The sequence below is a fragment of the Neopsephotus bourkii genome, unplaced genomic scaffold (genome assembly GCF_033783945.1).
Source record: "Neopsephotus bourkii isolate Nb327-2 ecotype Australia unplaced genomic scaffold, CSIRO-AGI_Nbou_v1 NB_1067, whole genome shotgun sequence".
Taxonomy (NCBI): Eukaryota; Metazoa; Chordata; class Aves; order Psittaciformes; family Psittacidae; genus Neopsephotus; species Neopsephotus bourkii.
Genome location: NW_026901555.1, coordinates 1420851 through 1443370, shown reverse-complemented (window position 1 = coordinate 1443370; position 22520 = coordinate 1420851). Strand labels below are relative to the sequence as shown.

General features: G+C 42.3%; 1 protein-coding gene across 2 annotated transcripts; it reads left to right on the top strand.

Moving 5' to 3' along the window:
• Positions 1 to 17938: 17938 nt before the first annotated feature.
• Positions 17939 to 22130, top strand: NXT2 (nuclear transport factor 2 like export factor 2). 2 transcript variants are annotated; one of them, XM_061361879.1, is made up of 4 exons: positions 17939 to 18060; positions 20076 to 20162; positions 20692 to 20836; positions 21720 to 22130. In XM_061361879.1, exons 1-4 carry the CDS (start codon positions 18046 to 18048, stop codon positions 21896 to 21898), a joined length of 426 nt encoding a protein of 141 aa, XP_061217863.1. In that variant the 5' UTR covers positions 17939 to 18045; the 3' UTR covers positions 21899 to 22130. The 2 variants fall into 2 exon arrangements, with proteins under 2 accessions (XP_061217863.1, XP_061217861.1); XM_061361877.1 differs by lacking the exon at positions 17939 to 18060 and having other exon boundaries at positions 20058 to 20162.
• The last annotated feature ends 390 nt before the right edge of the window (positions 22131 to 22520 follow it).

The window sequence follows — 22520 nt, the reverse complement described above, 5'->3', positions numbered from 1 at the left end:
ATCTCAGAAGATAAAATATGGTAGATATTTTGACAGATATTTTGGGCTTTGGCAAAGCACAGAAACTCACAAGTCTAAGAAGGTAAACACAAAGAAAAATAAAGTAGAAAAGAAAAAAGCAAGATAATGGAAGACCTTTTAAAATAGTTCCATTCAAATATGTGCTGGTAAAGCGTTCACCTGGAACATCTAAAGAAGAGCACGTCTGCAGTGTACCATCTTGAACTCGTTGAGGATTTGCAGGTGCAAAGCCTATGTGAACTGATGAGTCTATCCCACGTAGTGCTGACGCCCTCGTGTTCCACATTGAAGAGTCTCAGTATTTTACAAAATCAACCCTCTGAAAAGTCCAAGAGCAATAATTCATGCTGGGAAAAACAGACACTCATAAAAAAAGAAACAATTTTGATAGTAAAAAGATAGTGAGACACAGTCCAGTGATAAAAAGTGATGTGATGCTGCCTCTTGAGCACAGCTAGGGACAGCTGGAAGATGGGGGACTTTGTCAAGGGTGACTGTAGACAAAAGCCTGTAAGACAAACTACCTATGATGTGAAAAGCTGAGCAAAGACTGATACATAGCACAATTCAACAGGTGAATAAAATACATAGTGGATGAATGTTGTTTTGTAACAGCTGGGCCAGTGCTGGGGGTCAGATAACAGGCAGTGGAGATCATAGGATGGCTTTAGATCTAACAGGCTCCTGCACAAATCAGTGACAACATCATTAATGGCATGATATCACACAGCCCTGCTTAAGGCACTCAGCGTTTGGTAATGCTTCTGGGGTTTGTGAGGGCTGATCCATGGCTGTTTTCAGCCTCAAATAGTGCTGGCTGACAGGAACTGCTGAGTGGTCGTTACTGGTTTTAGCAGAACTTCTCTATATTACACGAGTGAATGCGTGTCCAATTACCATGCAGAAGAGTTTATTAAAGGGCAAAATAACAACCATGTGATTGTCAACATCACCATTTCAGACTTGCTGTGGCTCTGGCCACACCTCTGTTTTCCCTGGTCACACCAATTTTCTGGGTGTTGCTCTTAGGCAGAACAAAGACTGAATGCACAATAACAGAGTGCTGGGGACACTGTTACTACTTTGGTTTGTATTGCACTACTTCTACAAGTACATTCAGTAACTTCTGATGTGTTTACTCACAGACTGCAGCGCAATCAGGGCCTGATTTTCATGAGCCTTCATTGCTAGCAGGCAATAGCATATGGTAGATTCATCTGACATGTTGTTATATTTTCCTATACTAACCTTTTGGGGGAGGAAAAAATAAATAACTTTGACACACACACAAGGAATGTTGGTCTGCAACCCAGGTCAATGTAAGCCTACCAAATTCCTCTTGCTTTTACGGCTGGCATTGTCATTAACAGTGTTCTGTGCCTGTTATCTGGTCAGATGAATTATTTTTTATGTTATTTCAAGACATTCCAGTATATTAAGTTGTCTGTGATGCATATGAAGTTCATAAAATAATGTTACCATTACCTCACCATTTCACTTTGCAATAAGATATCCTCCCTCCTAGTGTTCTGCCCTGCAGTATGACAATGTCATGTACTCCTCCCAGCGGTTTTCTCTCAGCGAAAGCCACGGCTGTGGTTTTCATAGTAATTGAATTACTGGGCTGAAACAGTTCTTTGCCCATTTCTTCCCATTTCTGCTGAGGATTCGTGTGAAAGGCTATTTGTTGGTATGTGTTATCTGACTTGGAGCAACTGAGCCTGGACACAGTAGTTTGCGATCTATCTGCTTCATTTCAAAAGCACCTAAAAAAACATTGCTCTCTTTACAGTCTGTGCCTCTATAGGAAAGTTGTGTCCCATATGGATGATCTCAGCAAAGGCATGTGAAAAAGAAGGAAGAAATGTAAATGAAGTGGAGAAATATATGCAAAGAGGGTGGGTGTGAGGTGCTGAAAGAAGAGAAGGGGTTAAGTCATGAAATTTCCACAAGAAAGCAGGCTAAGAAGGACAAGGCACAAAAAGAGCATGAAAGCTAAAGAAGAAAGTGAAAAGAATCAGTGAAGAGATGTAAAACCCAGTTCTGACAGACAAACTGTCAGGACAAACTGTCAGGACAAACCAGTAAAGAACAGCAGGCAGAAGCAGATCACATCTCATCTTTTGTACTGTGCTGCTGAGAGGTCTGCGTGGAGATGTTTGGATTCATACATGGTGTGATGGGTAAGTGCTGGGAGGATTCTCTCTTGGAGCACTGAGAAAAGGGCGTATCTTCTTTTTAATATCACTTTCATCTGGAAAGAAACCTATGTTTCCATTCCAAAAGTGCCTCAAGAACTGAAATACTGTGAGGTAAGTAGAAACAATTGTGAGATGAGAGGCAAATACCTGGGAAGTTCCTTTGCAAATCACCAGTGTAGACATAGAAAGCAGGTTGGTCCTCATCATTAGTGTTACCGTCTTCCTTCCAAGTTTGTCATGAAACTTAATCATTGTACAGAGGCTACTAACTTGAATCCTCATTAGGGAATACATAAAAATAGACTGTACTCCAGGAGCTAGATTACCAACTCAGGGAGTAATTACTTTGATTTCAGGGTTTACAAGAGTGTAACTGCTCAGAATGTTTTCTCTCTTCCTGTGTGCAAATTGCTTTGTCTGTGCAAGCTTCCAGATTTGGATTTACAAATACAAAGGCATATTTTATAAAGGGATGCAAATTAAGTTTTTCTGCTGTTCTACATGCCTGCTTTCAAGGCACTCACACCTTCTTGTCTGGTAGGAAGCAGCCACGTTGATGCGTTTTCAGGGGCTGGCTGTCCACCAGTGCAAACAAGAGGTAGGCATCAGCTTATTTGGCATAGCTGCCAGTGTGGTGGCAAGTGAACCTGTGCCATCGCAGGCCCCTGCAGTAGCAGATGTCACATGTTGCAGAGAGGCCATGCCAGCTTGAGGATGCAGATACAGGCTTAAGTTCAAAACATGGCTAATTAATTATTATTCAAGGGGTTATGTTATTTTGCAACTCTTTTGCAGCTAGAATTTTCCCAAAATAGCCGCTCCTGATGTCCATGCCTTTAGTCTAAGCTGCATTAAAAGAGGATACAGATTTGGGCTTACAGGTTGAAAACGTAAATAAAATTACTTCTTTTGAAGCATCATCACCACATGAGCACAAGTAATCCACTTAGGGGTTTTATAGGAATAGTGAATTCTTCCTAATAAAATGGAGGGAGGGAGAGGGGTGTTCAGCAGAATGTATTGCTCAGGTAGTACTTGTTCAAAGCTTGACTGTTATGTCTACATCCTAAAACATTTTGCAGGGAGTAGAAGTGTTGTTCATGTTAACAAATTACTTTTTGTCTATAAGCTTCCATTCTCAAATGAGCAGACACTGCATATACCAGCCCTAAGCCTAATATCCTTGATCAGTTAGTTTTGCATCGTGCTGCTGGTCCATAAAGCATCCACACTGGTCCAAGCCTTCCCTGGGGTGTAACATGGTTTAGTGGTGGACTTGGCAGTTCTGGGGTAATGGTTCGACTTGATCTTAGAGGTATTTTCCAACCTAGTTGATTGTATGATTTCTTACTTTAGCATATTGTAATGTTTCTGACTGCATATATACGGTTTCAAATGTCAGACAGACTTGTAAAGCAACTGGCACTAAGATTTTTCAGAGTAGGCAGATGGTACCTACAGGCAGGTGGATGGCTATAGGAAGCATACTCTGACAAGCCCCATGCATTCTACTTCACAGACCCTTTGCAGTTCCCTGACCCTACTGTCTGAATTAGAACTGCCTTAGAATTTCTAGTTCAGAGTTTGTTTACAGCACTGTCTTCTTTCACTTGATGGTTGTTCAAGGTTGTAAAGAGCTGTCTAAAAATAAGAATTAGAACATGTCCCTTGTGCACATTTTTGTCTCCTTTCTCAAATGAGACCAACCAGACAGCAACTGACACCAGTACTTGTAGTCTTGGTTGAATGTAGAGCACTGCTGAATACACCAGGGCACTGGTGGTGCTGCTCTCAGGGCACAGTGGCTGTATGCTTCATTCTGGCAAAGGACTGGCACTGTCACCTGAGTTAAGTTGCTGGGAAGAGGTGTTCCTTTTGCAGACCTTTCTGAGATAGGAGAAACAGAAGTATGTACTCAGTGTGTACAGAAGCCTTGACAATGACAAAGTCCCCATGGTTCTCAACAGTCTTCAGTGTCTGAGGCATCTAGTGCAAATACTGCCAAAATTCCCTGTCTGCATCAATCTGTCAGGCTACTGCCTACTCCAGAGCCCACTTGTCTTTGAGAACTGAAGCATATACATGTTCTTTTTCAGCAGCTGAGCATGTGAAGCTCTGTGCCATCACTGTCATTTTACCTTCTTGCCTCTCTGCTTGAAACTAAAAAAAGCCCTGTGGAAGCATTTCTTCTGATTCTGTGCTAAAGTGCCACATCATTATATGTATCTGTGAATATAGAAGTAATTCATTTAAAAATACCGTAATTGTATCTGTGAGACACTCAAAGGTACTGTCTGTGTTTGAAGATCCTTTACTACAAGGTGACTTCCAAATTTCAGGAATACTACGTTATTTTCTTCTCATGCCTAGGATGTTAGACAGAGACCTAATATACTAAAAAGCCATAGCTCTGTGTGGGATGTGTGTGGCCTCAGGTATGGCAAATACCTCAGATTTTGGACAACCTGCTGAATTCCAAAAGGAAAAATTATTCTGCAATGTTGTCAGACCTTTACAGAAATGTTATTCTTCCCTCACCTTTTGCTCCTTCAATCTGGAGAATGGATGTTTGAACCGTGAGCAGGAATCTTCACTAGACACAAGTGTTCTCTCTTTCCCTTCGAGAGGAATCACATGTTTGATGGTCTTGCAGCCTCTCACCAACATTTTATCAAAGATCTACCAGATTGCAACAGATGCCCCAGTTAGAGTCCGTGAGGTTACTGGAGTGCTGGGCTTGGAATGCAACCATCTGTATTACTGTTAATGACTACTACTAATGTTGCTGAGGTAGGTAGTTGTTGGGAAGCCTGAGCGCTTGGCTGAGCTGGTGGTTGCCTTGGCTGAGGTGGTGGTAAAGTTTTGTCTCAGTACTCTTAGGGTTTTTAACTCTTATCAGTGTCCCAGCCCAGGCTGGAAGGTTTGACAAAGCCTTCAGGTCCCCATCGCAGGTGAATGAAAGTGCTCTACGTTTTGGTAGTTGTGGAACAATAAATTCTGACACCTACTGCTCCACAATCTTGTTTCATTGGTGTTTTGGTGTGATCAGTACCTTAAAAATGAATGCCCAGACAGCTGAAAGCCACCCTTTTAGCCACAGCTAAATATGGACCTGTGACTATGGTAGAGAACATTTACCAATACATCTTCCTGTTTTTCATTCCTTACTCTTTGAAACCAAAGTTCCTCCACTGGGAGTAAGTAAATATATTGCACCAAATTTTGTCCTTTAGACTTTACTCTGACATGTGATGACTAAATGTGAGCCTGGTGTTTGACCTCAGTCACAAACCATATACTGCTTGGTAGTCTAAGAATGTTTAGCCCTTGTCTGACCTCCTAAGTCGTTCTCGGAGTGTGGAAAGAGGGAATGCTGTCATGCCGGGGGTAGTGGGGAGAGGACTGCTGCAGGCTGTGCTCAGGTGCCACCTCTCGGTGAGAACGGGAAGAATTATGGCCGTGAACGTATAACCGGATTGTCTTTGTTTCCATCCGTCTTTTCTACTTTCGGTGAATTTAAAGATCAGCATCACTCCCTGAAGTTCAGTAAAAAGCTTGCCCTTCTTTAATGGACTGATGGAGACAGTGGTTTCTGCTGTTTATTTCTGTTCCTTTACACCACAGATTCCCCTTTAAAACTCCTTGAGCTTAGTGGGGTTTAATCAGATCCCATTTTAGGAGGAATAATATTTTGGGTGATTTATTTACAGCAAGTCCACATTGTTGATCCAATTTCAAAAACTGCCTAGATAGTATTCTTTAATCTTTAGTTTAGTCCAAAAACTTAAGCAAAGCCTGTTAGGAGGCATCTACCAACGCTGGCTGCATGCAGCCGAGAGGGAAGAGGTTATTTCAAGGACAGGGCTGTTGTGTGTGTGGAGCATACACTGTCTGCCCTAGAGCTTCATAAACCACACACGCCTGACGGTGCGTGATGTTAGTGGGAAGGTGTTTCGAAGTGAGGTTTTGTGTCTGTTGGTCTGTTGTATGTTGTGGGCAGTTGAAGTGAAGGTGCTGAATGGTTTCACTCTGCCGTATTCTCCTGTGCCATACACAGGACTTACAAAGAAGTAATTAGGTGGATGATTATCTGGCAGGTACTGTCTCTGCTAACTACATTTCCCATCCATTATGTGCTTTACTGATTTTGTTACCCACTGGAATAGACTTTGAAAGCAGTTTTTTTCAGGATTCATCTTGAGCTATTTATTTCCTTACCCTCACTCCTGGTGCTTATCTCTGACAGTTCTTAAAGCATCTGTCTTGATGGGTACACATCCATTCTCTGCAATATTACATGACTGTCTTCAATTCCCACATTTTCTTGTTTGTTAGGCACATTTGTGTGGTGATTTCAGCAACTCTTACCCCAAAGCCAGTCCGTGCTCAGATTTTTTTCAGGTCTACGTCTCCAATTCTGAGCAACAGTGTTGCTTCATTTCCTGTGGAATAGTTTCTTCTCAGGAAACACCACCACTGTCCCTCTTGTTGCTCAATCCTGGAACAACGTGCCGCTTCATTCATCTAGCATTCAAATTCCACTGCTTCATGCAAAACATGCCCTAATAACATTTCTAATAAACATACTTGTCCTTTCGTCACATCTGTGGCTCTCCAGGGTCACTCCCCAGTGTGACTGCTCTAACATCTTCCATACTTTCCATGCTATGGAATTTCCTTCTCCTCCACAGTTTGTATAGAATGGATATGTTACTCTTATGTTCTTAGCCTGGTGATCTGACCAGGCACAAAGGACCTGCACAAAATCCCATTTGGGAACCTTGCACATAATATAAGGAAAAATGCTCAAAACCTAAGACAGGAACAAAACGTAACCTTTTTCCAGGATTTCCAGCCCTACAGAGAATCCCTGATGACAAATTTAACAAGCATTTGTTCATGTCAGACAGTATGACAACTACTGGGCAAATGGCTGTTGCTCCAGATGGAATATGTATGACAGCTGGTGGGTCCAGGTGCAGTGCTCTGGAATAAATCAGTGGAGCATTGGCATGTTGGTTTATTACTGTCTCTTTTGATGGCATTTCTACCATTTTCTGGGGTGCTCTGCTCTTGATCCTTAAGAAGCCATTTTTTGCATAGTGGTGTATTCGTGTGTTGAAATTTAAATACTAGGGAGAAGATTTTCAGTGTTTATTAATAGATAAGAGTTTAGGGACACAGACTGTTGTAATTCCATCAACATATTCACCTTGGGGTTTTAAAACGTGATTACAGGAGATACTTATTTTTCTTGTACTTTGTCTTTTAGATATTCCTGGGTTGTTCAGAAACAGAGAGAGCATTTCACCTATAGATAGCTTATCTCTATCTTCATTTTCCTTATTGGAACACTGTTCCAGGTGCAACAATGGTTGAGCCTTTATTGAGAAAATTGTCTGCTTTCTGAGAACTTACAGCTAGGATCAATAATAAATGCCACTGAGGGCCCTCAATGGTGGATAGATTTGACTGGAGGTTTAAATATGTACGGTTCTACAGCCTATAACCCTGAATCGTCCTATTATCTGATCTATTTTAGTGACTAAAAGGAAAGGATATCTCTCAGTATCCCTGCCAAATAATCTTGAAATATAAATCTCAAAATGGGAAATTCCTCATGTTTCTCACTCAGTTGGTTTGATCTTTTTGTTTCTGAAGAAAATCTTCATATCCTTAAACCTCTCCTCAAGACAACAGCAACACGGAGAATCAGTGTTTTTGAAGAGGATAATCCCTTTCCTTGCTTTGATGTGAACTTTGAAGGAACCCAGAAACACCATTTATGAAATGTCTGTGGGTTTGTTTTCTTTCAGTATTTACCTTTCTTGTGTCTTTTATGATAAGATCATAAAGGTTCCTATAAATCACTTACAGCCTGTGTTCCCCTTATCCTCGCAGCTAAATTGAGGAAGTGTGGTCTGGATGATCGGGTAGTGAGGTGGACTGTGAACTGGCTGAAGGAGAGAAGCCAGAGAGTTGTAGTCTATGGGGCAGAGTCTAGTTGGAGGCCTGTATCTAGTGGAGTGCCTCAAGGGTCGGTACTGGGACCAGTATTATTTAATATATTCATCAATGATTTAGATGAGGGAATTGAGTGTACTATCAGCAAGTTTGCTGATGACACTAAGCTGGGAGGAGTGGCCGACATGCCAGAAGGCTGTGCTGCCATCCAGCAAGACCTGGACAGGCTGGAGAGTTGGGCGGGGAATAACTTGATGAAATATAACAAGGGAAAGTGTAGAGTCCTGCATCTGGGCAGGAACAACCCCAGGTTCCAGTATAGGTTGGGGAACGACCTGTTAGAGAGCAGTGTAGGGGAGAGGGACCTGGGGGTCCTAGTGGACGACAGGGTGACCATGAGCCGACACTGTGCCCTTGTGGCCAAGAAGGCCAATGGCATCCTGGGGTGTATTAGAAGGGGGGTGGTTAGTAGGTCGAGAGAGGTCCTCCTTCCCCTCTACTCTGCCCTGGTGAGACCTCATCTGGAATATTGTGTCCAGTTCTGGGCCCCTCAGTTTAAGAAGGACAGGGACCTGCTGGAGAGAGTCCAGCGCAGGGCAACTAAGATGATTAAGGGAGTGGAGCATCTCCCTTATGAGGAAAGACTGAGGGAGCTGGGTCTCTATAGTTTGGAGAAGAGGAGATTGAGGGGTGACCTTATTAGTGCATATAAATATATAAAGGGGGAGTGTCACGAGGATGGAGCCAGGCTCTTCTCAGTGGCAAACAATGAAAGGACAAGGGGTAATGGGTACAAACTGGAACACAAGAGGTTCCACTTAAACCTGAGAAGAAACTTCTTCTGAGTGAGGGTGACGGAACACTGGAACAGGCTGCCCAGGGAGGTTGTGGAGTCTCCTTCTGTGGAGACATTCAAAACCCGCCTGGACACGTTCCTGTGTAACCTTATCTAGGTGTTCCTGCTCCGGCAGGGGGATTGGACTAGATGATATTTTGAGGTCCCTTCCAATCTCTAACATACTGTGATACTGTGATACTTACTACTGTGGTTTTTAAACATATTCCTCAATGGCAGACTCATGCAGTCATGGGTGTTAATAATCAGATCTTGTGTTCTTTGGTAAATCAGTACTTACAGATTTATTACTAATAACTGTAGCAGGAATGAGAATTCATCCTGCTGAGTATTTGGTAAATGCAGGAAAAACATGGTGAGAAGATTTACATCCTTTCTAAGAGATCCATTCCAAAGGTTACAGCCAACAGAAAAATAGATCCAAGAGGCGATACACTGACCTAGCTTTGGGTCTCCATAAATATACAGAACATGTAAAATAGATGAGGTAAAAAGGAAACGTCTCTGGGCTTGCTTTTAAGCCCTTCTTCTCATCTTTGGGACCAAACATCACTGTTTTAATGGATATTCCTGAAAATGCTTGGAGGGAGGGTGGCTCTCCCAAAGTGACAGTCATTATTTTTATGTTTATCTTAGAAAAGTGATCAATAATTGATTAAAAGTAGTGATATGTTGAAATTGTAACTGGGGGGATATCCTGCCCAATGTAACAGCTCTTTGAATTTGCAGTGCTTTTGGTACCTAAGCTGCTTGATAGTTTGTCTTTAAATGGAAATTGCTCTGATGCCTATTGATGAATTTCATGTGAAACACACTCATCTGTTACCAAATATTGATTTTTGCATCACCTTGTAGCCAAGTAGGTTAATTGAGTGGGACGTGGGGAACTGATTTCAGATGCACTCTCTGTCTAGTATTTGCCTTCAATGAGCTGATGGAATTGTTTGACATTTAGCCAAGGTATCTGCTAAAACTGGAGCTCGAGCGATGAGGCTGCATAACTGAGGCAGTGGTTAAGGTCACATTTTGAATAAACTTTGTTTATTCCCTGTTTAGACAAAACAAACAAGCCAAAGGCCAGATCTGGCTTCCGTTAGAGCTAGTGGGTGTTTTGCCATTTACCAGTTGACTGTCAGACTCCTGATATTTTAGGGAACACTCAGTGCTGTTGTCCTTGCAGTTTCAGTCAGCACAGAGTACTGAACTGTTGAGCAAAGCTGCCTGTCCTTACAGTCAGGTTCTGTATTGCACATGTGGTCCTCAGGTCAAAATAGCTGCTTTTGGTTCCAGGTTTTAGTACTGGGTTTCAGTCAGCGCTTAGCAGACAGTATGTGTATCTACCAAACAACAAGTGATGCCTCATTAAAATAAGACAACATATTTCTAACACTTCACCTTCTCAAATGTCAATGGGGAAAAGAAAGAACATTTTTTCAATTGAATCCCAATGAGTATTCCCAGGAATATTCATATTTCTGGTATTTTACATTTATTGATAGAACATTCTGGAAGAGAGAATAATGTGATAAAGCTGTTTGGTTGGGTTTTTTTAATAACCCCTTTTCTAAAAAGTACACTCTAAAATGCTGATGACAAATTGTAAAGTAATGGATCATTGCTGCAAAATAATAACAAGTCTCTCACCATCTGCTAATGTATGTGTATCTGTCAGGAGCAATCAATATTATAGAAGCATTGAAGATAGGAGAGATGGTGATTTGTGTTTCTCCTTTCTGTGGTCTGTGTTTTTCTGTCTCATATCTAAGTGTTCCACTGACATCAGGATGCCTTCCAGCTATCTTTCTTCAAATATTTGTAAAGCAAAAGGTGGATGAGTCAATGAGTAGCCAGACTTCAGTGAGCTTATCTGTGCTGTCGGTGTGGATTCTTGTCTAATGATGGAAGGGGTTTGTTTAGCAGATGTGGCAGCAAGCGTCATGGTCTGCAATGAGTTAATGAGTGTCATCTCACTGTGTGGTTTTCAGCCAGATCAGTTCTGTGATCAGCCTCAAGAAATACACAAATACAAACAGAAAGGAAGTGATGGGAATGCACAGCTGAGGATAGCACAGGATTAGAAACAGGACCACAGGTTTTTTGGGAGTGGGTGACATGTATGCCAAATTCAAGTTGCAGCCATGAGGTATGGCTTCACAACATGGCATGAGTTGGCAAAGAGCACCAGAGCACACTGGTGCTCTTCTCACTTGTCTTTTCTCCCCTTCTCATCCCAGTCATAAACTTCAGCTACATACCTTTATTTGCCAACTATTGCTTGCAAGACCACTCTTTGCTTGCCAGGTATATAGAGGTAAAACGGGGTGGCACCTTCTACAGTTTAATTAGCTCTGCAAAAGGTGAACTTGATAGTCAGGGAGTAGATTGCTAACATGGAGAAAGTCAGAAAGTCTGGAAGAAAGGTGAGCTGCAGAGCCACAGTTCAGATGCTCAGACACTGCTCAATGTTTTGCAGTATCCAGGGAATGAAAGTAAACCATTTTCATACACATCTGTTAAATCATTAGTTAATAATCACATAGGATTCTTATAACACTGCCATTTGTAAGACAAAAGCAAGTGACAAAACTCTTTACTTCCAGCTGAATGTAAACAGCTCTTCACTGAAAAATCATTCCTAAATGGCCACAGGTACATTTGGCCTGGAGAAATATTCCTTAGCACTTGACTGTTGTTAAGTCATCCCACTGACCAGTTAATTGTTGTGGCCTACCTACTGATGCCCAGCATGCAGGTAGGAGCCAAATGTAAACTGAGCTCAGAATATGCTACAAGCCAACCTGAACTAACCATTTCAGGCAGCATTTAAACCATAATTCCAGCCCTGCAGGCCTTTCCCATCTGAGTGAGCTTTGCTTGGTACTTCTGTTAAACCTATAATGTGGAGTGCTTACTGCTCCATTACAGCTGATCCAAAACTTATTCATAAAAATGTTTTTCATCAAAATTTATTTTAAACTAAATTAGACAATTCCTAAAAGATGTCTCTTTCCTTTTCTGAAGGGGAAAAGATACAGGGGGGGAAAGAGAGCTGAAAATTTGAAAGAAAAACTGCTTTTGACCAAAAAAAATCGGTTCACAAACAGAACTTCCTTGTTTCTTCTTTGTGTTTCTGATTTTAAAAATGATGGCTTTATTGAAAGTATCCATGGAAAAGGAACTCTTTTTCCAGCTCCTGCTGCCCATAAATCTCTGGTACTCTGACCTGGACCTGGAAGGGACACTGATGGCCATTAAGATTCACAGTACCTTTTTTTTGAGATTCTGATGGACCCTTAGTGACCCTTTTCCTTAGAGACAGGAAAAAGAACCAGCCAAACTACTGTGGCCTCAAAGCTTGCAGCCCTGATGCAAATGATTATGGAGTGTGCTGGTTCAGACCCACACAAGTTAAACAAAACCGTGGTCATGATGTGCAAGTGATGTCTGTAAAATCCTTTGGCTGTCATCTTGCTACAGTTAACTATGGTGGAGTCCACTGTAATTCAGATATGTTTAGCAAGGTTTTATTTATATATGGCCAGATTTTCATAAGAGCTCACATCCTGTTTCATTACCTAATGAAATGGATAGGCTTTTCAAGTGTCTTTAACTCACAACTGTGGTGACACTTTGAACTGACCTGTTCTGAAAATATATCCCCCCTCAGGAGGGCTTTGACATGGACTAAATGCAAGTTATTTGTACTTGATCTCACCAGATCCCAGTGGGTCACCATATCACCTCAATATACTGCAAGTTCTGTTCCTCTTAAAAAAACAAGAGGGGTATTTATCAGGGTAAGAGTCATTACATTCCTCCAGTTCTGGTATGAAAGGAATTTGAGGTGGAGTGGTGCATAGTCCAGAGTCCCCATGGGATTGTAACAAACACGGGTTATGCTGAGAGTGAACTGGCCAAACCAGGCCTTCTGAAGTCCACTGTAGTTTAATAAATCCAAACTCCAGCTTTATCAGTGTTTTTGTAACCAGCATATAGGTCAAAGTGTGAATGCAGTTCCTATTAAAATCAACAGATCAAATACGTTCTCATTCGGCCCTTGCTCAAACTTTCACACTGAGTCATGATCCAACTTCATAGGCATTAATCAGAACCTGTCTGGAACTGGCTAGACTCAATTGCTTCTCTTTGTTTTAGGAGACAGTTCCTTAAACTTCTGTACATCTGGGTAACATTACTACACAGATGGCTGAATGCATTTCTGAAAGCTTAGTACATTTTTACTTATCATTAATTGTAACACTTCGAGTAAATCTGACTGAAGTGATAAAGCAGGGACTTCTAAGTAGAATTACTTCCTATCTCCGTACAGATACAGAACTACATCATGCTATTTGCTGTTTGATTTACAGGTTTAATTGAGTGTTCTTAGTATCAGCTATTTGGGAAGATTTTCAGCAACTAATAATTTTAAAGGTTAGCATTATTGATTATAGAATCAAAACCACCCCGTGTATCCCAGCTCATCTCATACTGATCCCAGCTATTTGAATAAAGCTACACATTCTGCCTCTGATTTATTCTGTGAGGTCTAAACTAATTCACCATTTCCCTTCCATATGGTAAGTGGGTGTAGTAGAGCTGCATGTTCCAGGAGCCATCTTCACAAGTAAAGGTATTTTGATGAGTCATCTTGATGTAAACTGCTTGAACTCTGCATTGCTGCTGAGTCATTCCAGCATTTCTCTTTCATACATTCCTTCTGGAATATAAAGATCTGGGGAGCAAGGGTGAGTTGGCTTGAGGTATTGGAGCTAAAGGTCAAGAAACTGTGAGGAGAATCCGGGCTTTTGAAGAGAAATTATGAGTTGCACTTGGTTATTGAACTAAATCCACATGTATATTTAGGGAACATTTGGACAATGTACAGTATGGCTGTAATTTGTTCAACTCAGAGTGGAAATTCTGTCTGCTTGTACTACTCTTAAGACTTACACAAATTATGCTCAAGGGAAGCGTATTCCCTAAATATGCAGAAAATCTTTGGAATGTGTCGGATGGACTCTTTTGTTTCTTTCCTCTGTAAATGATACTTTCTCAGTGAAGAAAATCTGTTTTCAGGAAGTCAGATTTAGGTCAGTGTTCCGGAAGTCTAATTTTACTCAATCAGCAAAATGCTACCAAGATTCCTAGTAACTGGGTTGGGTAGAGAAGTGAGAGAAGGAAAGCAGAGTCTCATTATTCCATAGCATCAGTTGGAATGGTACTTGGACTTGTACCTTTAAGTAAACTATTTAGTATTCAAACTACTTAACTGCTTCCAAGTATTCTAGAACCATGGATTAGGAAAATATGAGATTTTAAGGAAATCACTTAGTGGAAGAATTGCTCACTAGCAAGGCTCTTTACCTTCACAATTCTTGTCTCTTTTGAAGAACTAGTAAGTTTGTGAAGAATAACTTCTCCTTAAAGGACTGTGGTGGGTCTACCCTAATACCTTGCGTTTATCCAAAACCCAACAACTTCTGTTCATCAGTATAATTTCTACCAACTTGTGCAGGACAGACATCAGATTTACAGGTCCATCTTGGAGCTCTTTTAGAGAGTTGACCTCAGGTTTGCCACTTTCCATTCCTTGAGGACAGAGCCTATCTTAAATTACGCATTACATACCGTGGTTAGTATGTCATTTGGGAGCACGTAACCTGGCATATAGCTTCTCACTATTTGTTTTATGGAGTAGGTCTAATGTTCTGGTACTGACATTCCATTTCATGATAGATCCTGCATTTCATTCCCTTTGAAGAAAGACTCTATATAAGATATGTTGTGAACTCCTTCATGGTGATCAAAGACACGAAGGGTTTGTTTAGCTTTCTACTACAGCCTTGTCTTCTGGTGCACACTGATAACTTGTTGGCCTTACAGATTTCCTGGCACAGTTTCTTGCTTTTGATGGCTTTGAAAAAGGTTTTCATTCATAGTGTTTCTGCCCTAATAAAATGTTTCTCAGGACTAGTTTTGATTTGCTTTACTTCCTTTTTAAATCTTCCTAGCCAAACTTTATGGTTTGTTTTTTTTCCTCCATTTGGAAACAACTTAATTTTTTGGAGGGTGTTCCTGTATCCCTCCTTCTCCGCTCTTATTAATCATTTGGGACTTTTTTGGTCTTCTATAAAGCATGTCTGCTACGTGGTACACGTTTGTTCTGAATAGCCTCTATTTCTAATGTCTTTAAGCAGTTTGCACCCCACCTGTAAATATTTTATTGCTGCTCATTTTTAAAGTTAAGTACAGGGGGTGGGTTTCTTTCTTTTTTTCTTCCTTTTTTATAATCTCTTTTTCCCAAGAAGTTTAGACCTCATCATCAATAGGATGAAAATAAACATGAAATAGAGAATGGACGTATCACATGGGAGTAATTCTGTTTTAATTTTACACTGCTAGATCTGAGAATGGGGTAAAGATATCTATTTAATGAAAGATTAGAATTGCAGTTTTCAGTTCTGCAATTGTCTCCCTTTGTGACCTTGAACAAATCATACATAGTTTCAGTGCCTTGCTTTTTTATTTTATTTGGAAATTGATGATTATATGAGAAAGGTTTTAGGAAGTACTGTTAATAATTTGGGGCAAATAGATAATATGGCGAGGACTTCAGTAAATTGAGATGTCTAAGGGGAGGACGTTTGAACTTTGGTATTAAGCAACGTTCATTGAGCAGCTGTGAATTCAGCAGGATACACTGTTTGATAGTGATACAACTCCCACACAGCAGTGACAAATTAGTGTACAGCTGACGCCGCTGGACAGGATCCGGTATCCCAAAGGGCACAGCCTCAGATGCCCTCACCCGAACTCAGTCTTCTCCCTGTCACAGATGCACCTTTCCATTCCCAAGCTGTTTATCACCTCCAGTATAGGATTTCTTCCCAGACAGCTCCACATCATCTTCAGTAATTAATTGCAGACCTCTTGAGCCTCGTTGGATCCGTTCCTGCTGTTCACTGCATGATGAAGATTTAAGCAGCCTGCCTTACAACCCAGCTTGTTCCAGGAAAACACTGCAAGTTTCCTTCGTGCCCTCACGTGTCTCCCTCTGTGCAGTGCAAGCACGGCCCTAGGTGCATTACACCGCACTGGCACAGCAGCCAGAGACCTTAGAGAGCTTCTGCCTATTTTTATATCCACAGTCCTCCAGGCATAGGGTACAATACCTGACCATGTTGTCTGTGATGGCAAGTTGCACTTGTGCTCTCAAGTAACCAACATGTGTCATTTTCTACTCTGGTTATTGGCCAGGGTGTGTAAGGAATCTTTATCCTTGTTTGCATTCACAAATAACATACAGATCACTTAACCATTAACCACTTGTAGCAAAGCATGTGAGACTTGAACATTTTCACAACCCTGGAAGGTGATGAAGTCCTCAAACTCATGGGGTTTTATTAGTAAAAATATTACTTCTTTGGTAGAGCTGGAAGGCACTGCAGAGGAGCCATCCAATGGCCTTGCATTTCCCCCAGACAAGGTCAGTGCTGCTTCATGACATTAACATTACCGTTACAAAATGTAGGGAGATCCTGGGCTGCATTGGAGCATGGCCAGCAGGTTGAGGAAGGGGGTTCTCTGCTCTGGTGAGACCCCTGCTGCAGTCCTGTGTCCAGATCTGGGGCCCCAAACACAAGCCGGACGTGGAGCTGTTGGAGCGAGGCCAGAGGAGGCCATGGAGATGCTGTGAGGGCTGGAGCAGCTCTGCTCTGGAGCCAGGCTGAGAGAGCTGGGCTGGGTCAGCCTGGGAAGAGAAGGCTCCTGAAGGGGAGACCTTAGAGCAGCTCCAGTGCCTAAAGGGGCTGCAGGAAACCTGGAGAGGGGCTTGGGACAAGGGCCTGTAGGGACAGGCCAAGGGGAATGGCTTGAACCTGACAGAGGGGAGACTGAGATGAGCTCTTAGGCAGAAGCTCTTCCCTGTGAGAGTGCTGAGGCGTTGGCACAGGGTGCCCAGAGAAGCTGTGGCTGCCCCATCCCTGGCAGTGTTCAAGGCCAGGTTGGACATAGGAGCTTGGAGCAAGCTGCTCCAGTGGAAGGGATCCCTGCCCGTGGCAGAGGGTTGGAACTTGATGAGCTTTAAGGTCCCTTCAACCCAAACCACTCTGGGATGCTGTGATCACCACATTAACTATAACCGAGTGTCACCATGTTAGAAAAGAGTGAAGTTTTTAAGATAAATAATCATATAAAATGGTAGGAACGATTATGTTTAAGAGGTTTATAAATCAATAGTGTGATTTTGTAGAGTAGAAAGAGCTATAATTTTGCAGTTCCGTCTGCAGTCCGGTATTGTGGTTAACCTGTAACCAGTGATACAATGGTAGTCTTGGTAGCAAGAGCTTATATAACCATATATGGTGAAGGGTGGATGGGTGAATTTAGAGAGATATATTGTGAAATTCTATCCAAGCAGAACCTAGAAATTACCAGAGGTAGTCGAGGGAAAATAGAACAATGCTGGTGTCCACATAATGGCTGGGATATGTCCAGAGGACAAAAAGGTGAAAAGAACAAGCCGAGGAAGACTTCTTACTTCATCCGAGGAAGACTCCTTACTTTATCAGGACGACCACCAGAGGGCGGTTGCGCAAGCGCAGAAGAGGCTGACGTCATAAGAGACTGATGTCATAAGAGACTGATGTGACAATCCTTAATGCATATGTATTAGTTATGTAACCTTCAGTGTATAAATTGCGAGCGCGATGTGACGAGGTCGAAGCCAGATTTGGACGCGTGCCCCTGGTTTCCCAGCGCTGCAGTAAAGCACCTCACAGAACCATCCAGTGCTGCTGTGCTGTGGTGCCTGAGGTACCGCCGGGCCTGCACTCCGGGCCTGCACTGCGCCCCAGCACCCGCTGTACAAGCACCGTATCCCGCCGCCGGTACCGCCCGCCGCTCGGAACGGCTTTCGCTGGTCACGCGTGCGCCGGAAGCGGCGGGCCCGATCGCGGCGCACATCCGGCGCCGTCTCTCTGCGCCGCGCGTTGCCTGCCCATGGCCGCCTCCGTGGTGAGTCTGTCGCGCCGGGCTCGGCCGCGGGGAACCTCGTCTGGGGCCGCGGCCCCGCCCGCACTTGCGCGCAGGTTCTGCGCCCAGGGCCGCGGGCAGCGGTTGCTGCCGCTCGGAGGAGGAGCCTGATACCGCGGGCGGGGCCGCTGGGCGCTGGTAGAAGAGGGTGGGGAGGGGAGCGCCTCGGTGCGGCGGTGTGCGCGGGTCCTTGCGGCTGGTCCTGCGGACTGGCCCGGTGCCGTGTGTCTTCGGCCTTGTGCGGGGCCCGAGGCCGGACGGTGCTTGGTGTGGTGCGTGTTACAGACACCATCGGCAGAGGCCGTGTAGATTGGCTGATTTCTTGGGGTTGTCCTCAGGGTCTTCAAGGGGAGAGGTTTTAGTTGGGTGGGTTGTTTTTAATTTTGCCTTTCTATTAAATATTAGGAAGAAAGATTCCCGAGTGAGGTGGTTAGACCCTGGAACGGGAGCCCGGAGAAACTGTGAAAGCTCCATCCTCTGAGATGTTCAGAGCAGGACACTGAGCAGTTAGGTCTGGCTCTGAAGTTGTGTCAGGTTTTGCAGTCGTCTCTGCTTTGAGCAGGGGCTTGGACCTCCTGAAGCTTCTTCCAACCTAAATTGTTCTCAGAACTTAAGAACGTATTCCAGGCTATGGTGGTAAAGAACTTGTCTGGAGTATCAAAACTGCCAAAGCGTGTTTCCCATTTGACACCCACTGCAGGTACCCTAACAGCTCATTGCAGTCTCCTGGCATTTCCTTAATGCTCTTTCTCACACTCTTTCAGTTCTGGCTGTTTGGCAGCTAAATGCAATGTTTGGCTGCTGGTTAAAAAGTGTATCTGTGCAAGGGTGTGCTGACTGAGAGTAACGACTATCTACTTTAAGTAACATTAACAGGCTGAGTTATAATCACTGTTCCTTTAGTGGGAGGTCTAATACTCTTACGGTGCCAGTTTCTTGGCAGTTGCTGGAATACATCATCTTTAAGATGAGTTTGCTGTAGATGCTTGGAATTGGCCTATGGCTTCTGAAGTTGATGGGGAAGATAGGAAGATAAAGAGCAGGCTTGTGCCCTTACAGCAGATCAAAAGAAAAGTATATAGTAACATGAGAGTGTTTGGTTTTGTGGAGTGAGCAGGAATTACTTGATAGGCCTGTAAGTTGCAAATACTGAGAATATAATGCTGAAATAGAATAATGATAAATTATTGTATTTTAAACAGACTATCTTAACAGGACCAACACAGGCTTATAGCTATATGGGCAGGAAATGGAGAATCACAACTTTCCAGGATGCCACAGTTCAGGGTCTGTAAGAAATCAAGGACCAAACAGCCAAACAAACTGAAAACAATAACTGAATGAGATCACGGTGCAGGGATGTAGCAACAAAGGCTGTTACCTGTGGATGAATAAAAGTAGAGAGATGTGAGGAGAAGTGTTAGTTTTTTATCTGTGGATATAGCTCTAGAGTGACTGATACTGGAATAATCCAGCATGTGTGCATGTTCTCTCTCCATCTCATCTTTCTGTCTATATATCCACATATATAATATATATACACACACATTTTGTATATGTGTGTACAAAGGTGTTTTAAAAAATGAGACTATGGAGTGTGAGACTATCACAGTGTGATGGGGTTCTTGCTGATTTTCAGAAATATCTTGAATAAGTCTTCTTCCTTTATTTCAGAACAGCATCACAGCAGCAAATATTTCCACTGAATACTTGCATGTTCACACCGCTTGCAACCAGCTGTAGCCCATTTTGTAAATATTTGCAATTTGAATACAATCAATATATCAATATTCAAAATGAATCCTAAAGCTGTCACCTGGCTAAAAGGTGATACCTCCTGAAAGGAAAGGGAGTTTGGGATCAGTTTCAACATTATTTGATACAATTTTTCAGTGAGGATGGAAAAGACCAACCAAGGTGACTTGCTGGAGAAATCACCTAGACAACCAGGTTGCAAAAAGTTGCCCGAGTAATTTGGTATGATTTCTTCTCTCCAGGATTTCAAAACCTACGTGGATCAAGCTTGCAGAGCTGCAGATGAGTTTGTCAACATTTATTATGAGACAATGGATAAAAGAAGAAGGGTATGTATCTATTGTGACAGTAGTTAGGACCATCTTGTGCATCTTTGCTTGCTTTTCGAGCTACCATTACACTTGAAAGCACCCAGAAGTTGGTTACTGTGTATCCTCTTGGCTGAGTTGAGACCTCTGCTCCTCTTAAACTGCCCCACAGTGGATTTTATGTTAACTGAGCAGCACTGTTGTAAAAAGTACCCTTTTAGAAAGTGCCTTTGACTTCTTAATGATAATAGTTCAGTTTGCATCCAGCTGTGTTTTACAGGTACAGCATTTGGTCAACACAGGCAGATAAAACTTGCTTTATTTGTCTCTGACATCAAGATTCAGATTAATTCTTTCCCAAACTACTTTTATTAGCAGTTATCATTTCTGTTTCTGGGGGTCTTGAGGAGCCTTTATTTCAGGAGGGCATTTTATCTATCAAAGTAATAGAAGAAGTCAATAATTCACAACATTCCTTATTCAAAGAATACTGGTTTTTATGTTGTCCATTCTGTGTGTTTACACATGTTCCCCAAATATGTATTTTCAGGCTTTAACAAGACTTTATTTGGACAAAGCCACGTTAATTTGGAATGGTAACGCAGTGTCTGGGCAAGAAGAACTGAGTAAGTTCTTTGAGATGTTGCCATCTAGTGAGTTCCAGGTTAACGTGTTGGACTGCCAGCCCGTTCACGGTAAGCTTGTATTCCACTTCACTCGTTTATTTGTCAGTCTTTTTGTAACTGTTGAGACTGAACTGCAATTATGATAGTGTTTAATGTTTCTTTTGGAACAAGCTGAGAAAAAATGCTGGGGGTTGAAATGTGAAGTTGTGCATAAATAAAACACAAATTGAGAGATGCAGCAAATCCACACTTTTTCTCATATCTGGGAAAATATTTTAAGGACTTTTCTGTGAAGTTCATATTCACATATGATGTCTTTTCATGTATTGAAAAAGTCTGGCATATCAGGTTGTGTTGTACTTGACAGTGTCTGAGAGTTGCAAACCTCTACTGTAGCCTCTGATGCTGACCTGCAGTATAATGTGGAACAGATTGTTAACCTGTATGTACTTTGATTTCTTTACATCTAGAATAGATGTCAGGTTCTTTAGATTTCTCATTAACAACTGCTATAGGAAGGCTTACATAATGGAGAAGTTAATGAATTATTTCTAATGAACATTTTGGGAATGTAAGTAAGGAAAAAGCTTGTCATACACGTGTGCTTTGCTGTATAAAAGATGATCTCTAATAGCAGGGACAAAAGTGTATGCAGCTTGCTAAATATAAATACATATGTGTGTATCAATGAGTATGTGTTCTAAGCAAAAACTCAGGTGGTTGTTACAGTGCTCTAAAATGAACATGAGATGAAAATGGAAAAGCCATTAAAAAGCAGTGCTGGCCAACAAATACACCTGTGTCTGTGCAGAAATGATGCAACAAAACTGTACTTTCCATAAACGTGTAACCTGATGTTAGCTGACAACTAATATAACTACCATGTATGTTTCCTACTTCTTTACCTGGTAGTCTTTGAGTTGTTTTCTTAATACTTTTTCTCCTTGGGAAGAGCAAGCTACGCAAGGGCAGACAACAGTCCTCGTGGTGACAAGTGGGACAGTAAAATTTGACGGTGACAAGCAGCGCTACTTCAACCAGAACTTCTTGCTGACAGCACAGGCCACTCCTACCAACACAGTGTGGAAGATTGCCAGTGACTGCTTCCGCTTTCAGGACTGGGCCAGTTAGTGAGGACTGCCTGAGAAAGTGACCTCTCTCATGGGACGGGTTGAAGTCAGCTGTACGGACAGCAGTTGCCCTGCATGGGGAACACTTGCTCTTCATCTTGCGCCTGTCGTTTATGGAGGGTCTATCATGAGTGTTTGAGGGTTGGTCTCAGTGACTTTGGGTTTAGTAATAAACAATCTTAAAATGTTAGAGGTTGCTGATGTTAGTCAAACCTAATAAAATGCTAAAGGCAGTGAGTTGCATTGGAATCATTCCTAAAATGCCTTACATGCAGCTATGCTGCCACTTCAGGCTTCTTGTATGTAATGCTGAAACTCTAATAATTGAACATAAAATTCTCTTAATGGACAATTCGGACCAAACGTATAGTTTTTCTACTTGAAAAGATCTGTTTTTACAATAGCATTTTCCGTCTTCTGAAGAAGATGCTCATGCATGTAGATAGAATTCTGAAAGTTACCTACTCTTTGTTGTAAGAGGCTAGGGAGGACTGACAGTGATTTCTGATGTTTGTGAAAGTAGCAGATACAGCCCCTGAGTGTGTAATCTCAAATAATCCATTGGAAAGGTAGCGTTACCTTCTCTGTTACGAAAGAACTACATAATCTCATCAGGTTTCCCT

Excerpts from the sequence above, each read along its gene's own strand:
- NXT2 (XM_061361877.1), top strand. The coding sequence starts at position 20,058 with ATGATTTCTTCTCTCCAGGATTTCAAAACCTACGTGGATCAAGCTTGC. Across the intron at positions 20,163-20,691 it reads CAATGGATAAAAGAAGAAGG|GCTTTAACAAGACTTTATTT; the intron begins GTATGTATCTAT and ends ATGTATTTTCAG. Across the intron at positions 20,837-21,719 it reads GGACTGCCAGCCCGTTCACG|AGCAAGCTACGCAAGGGCAG; the intron begins GTAAGCTTGTAT and ends CTCCTTGGGAAG.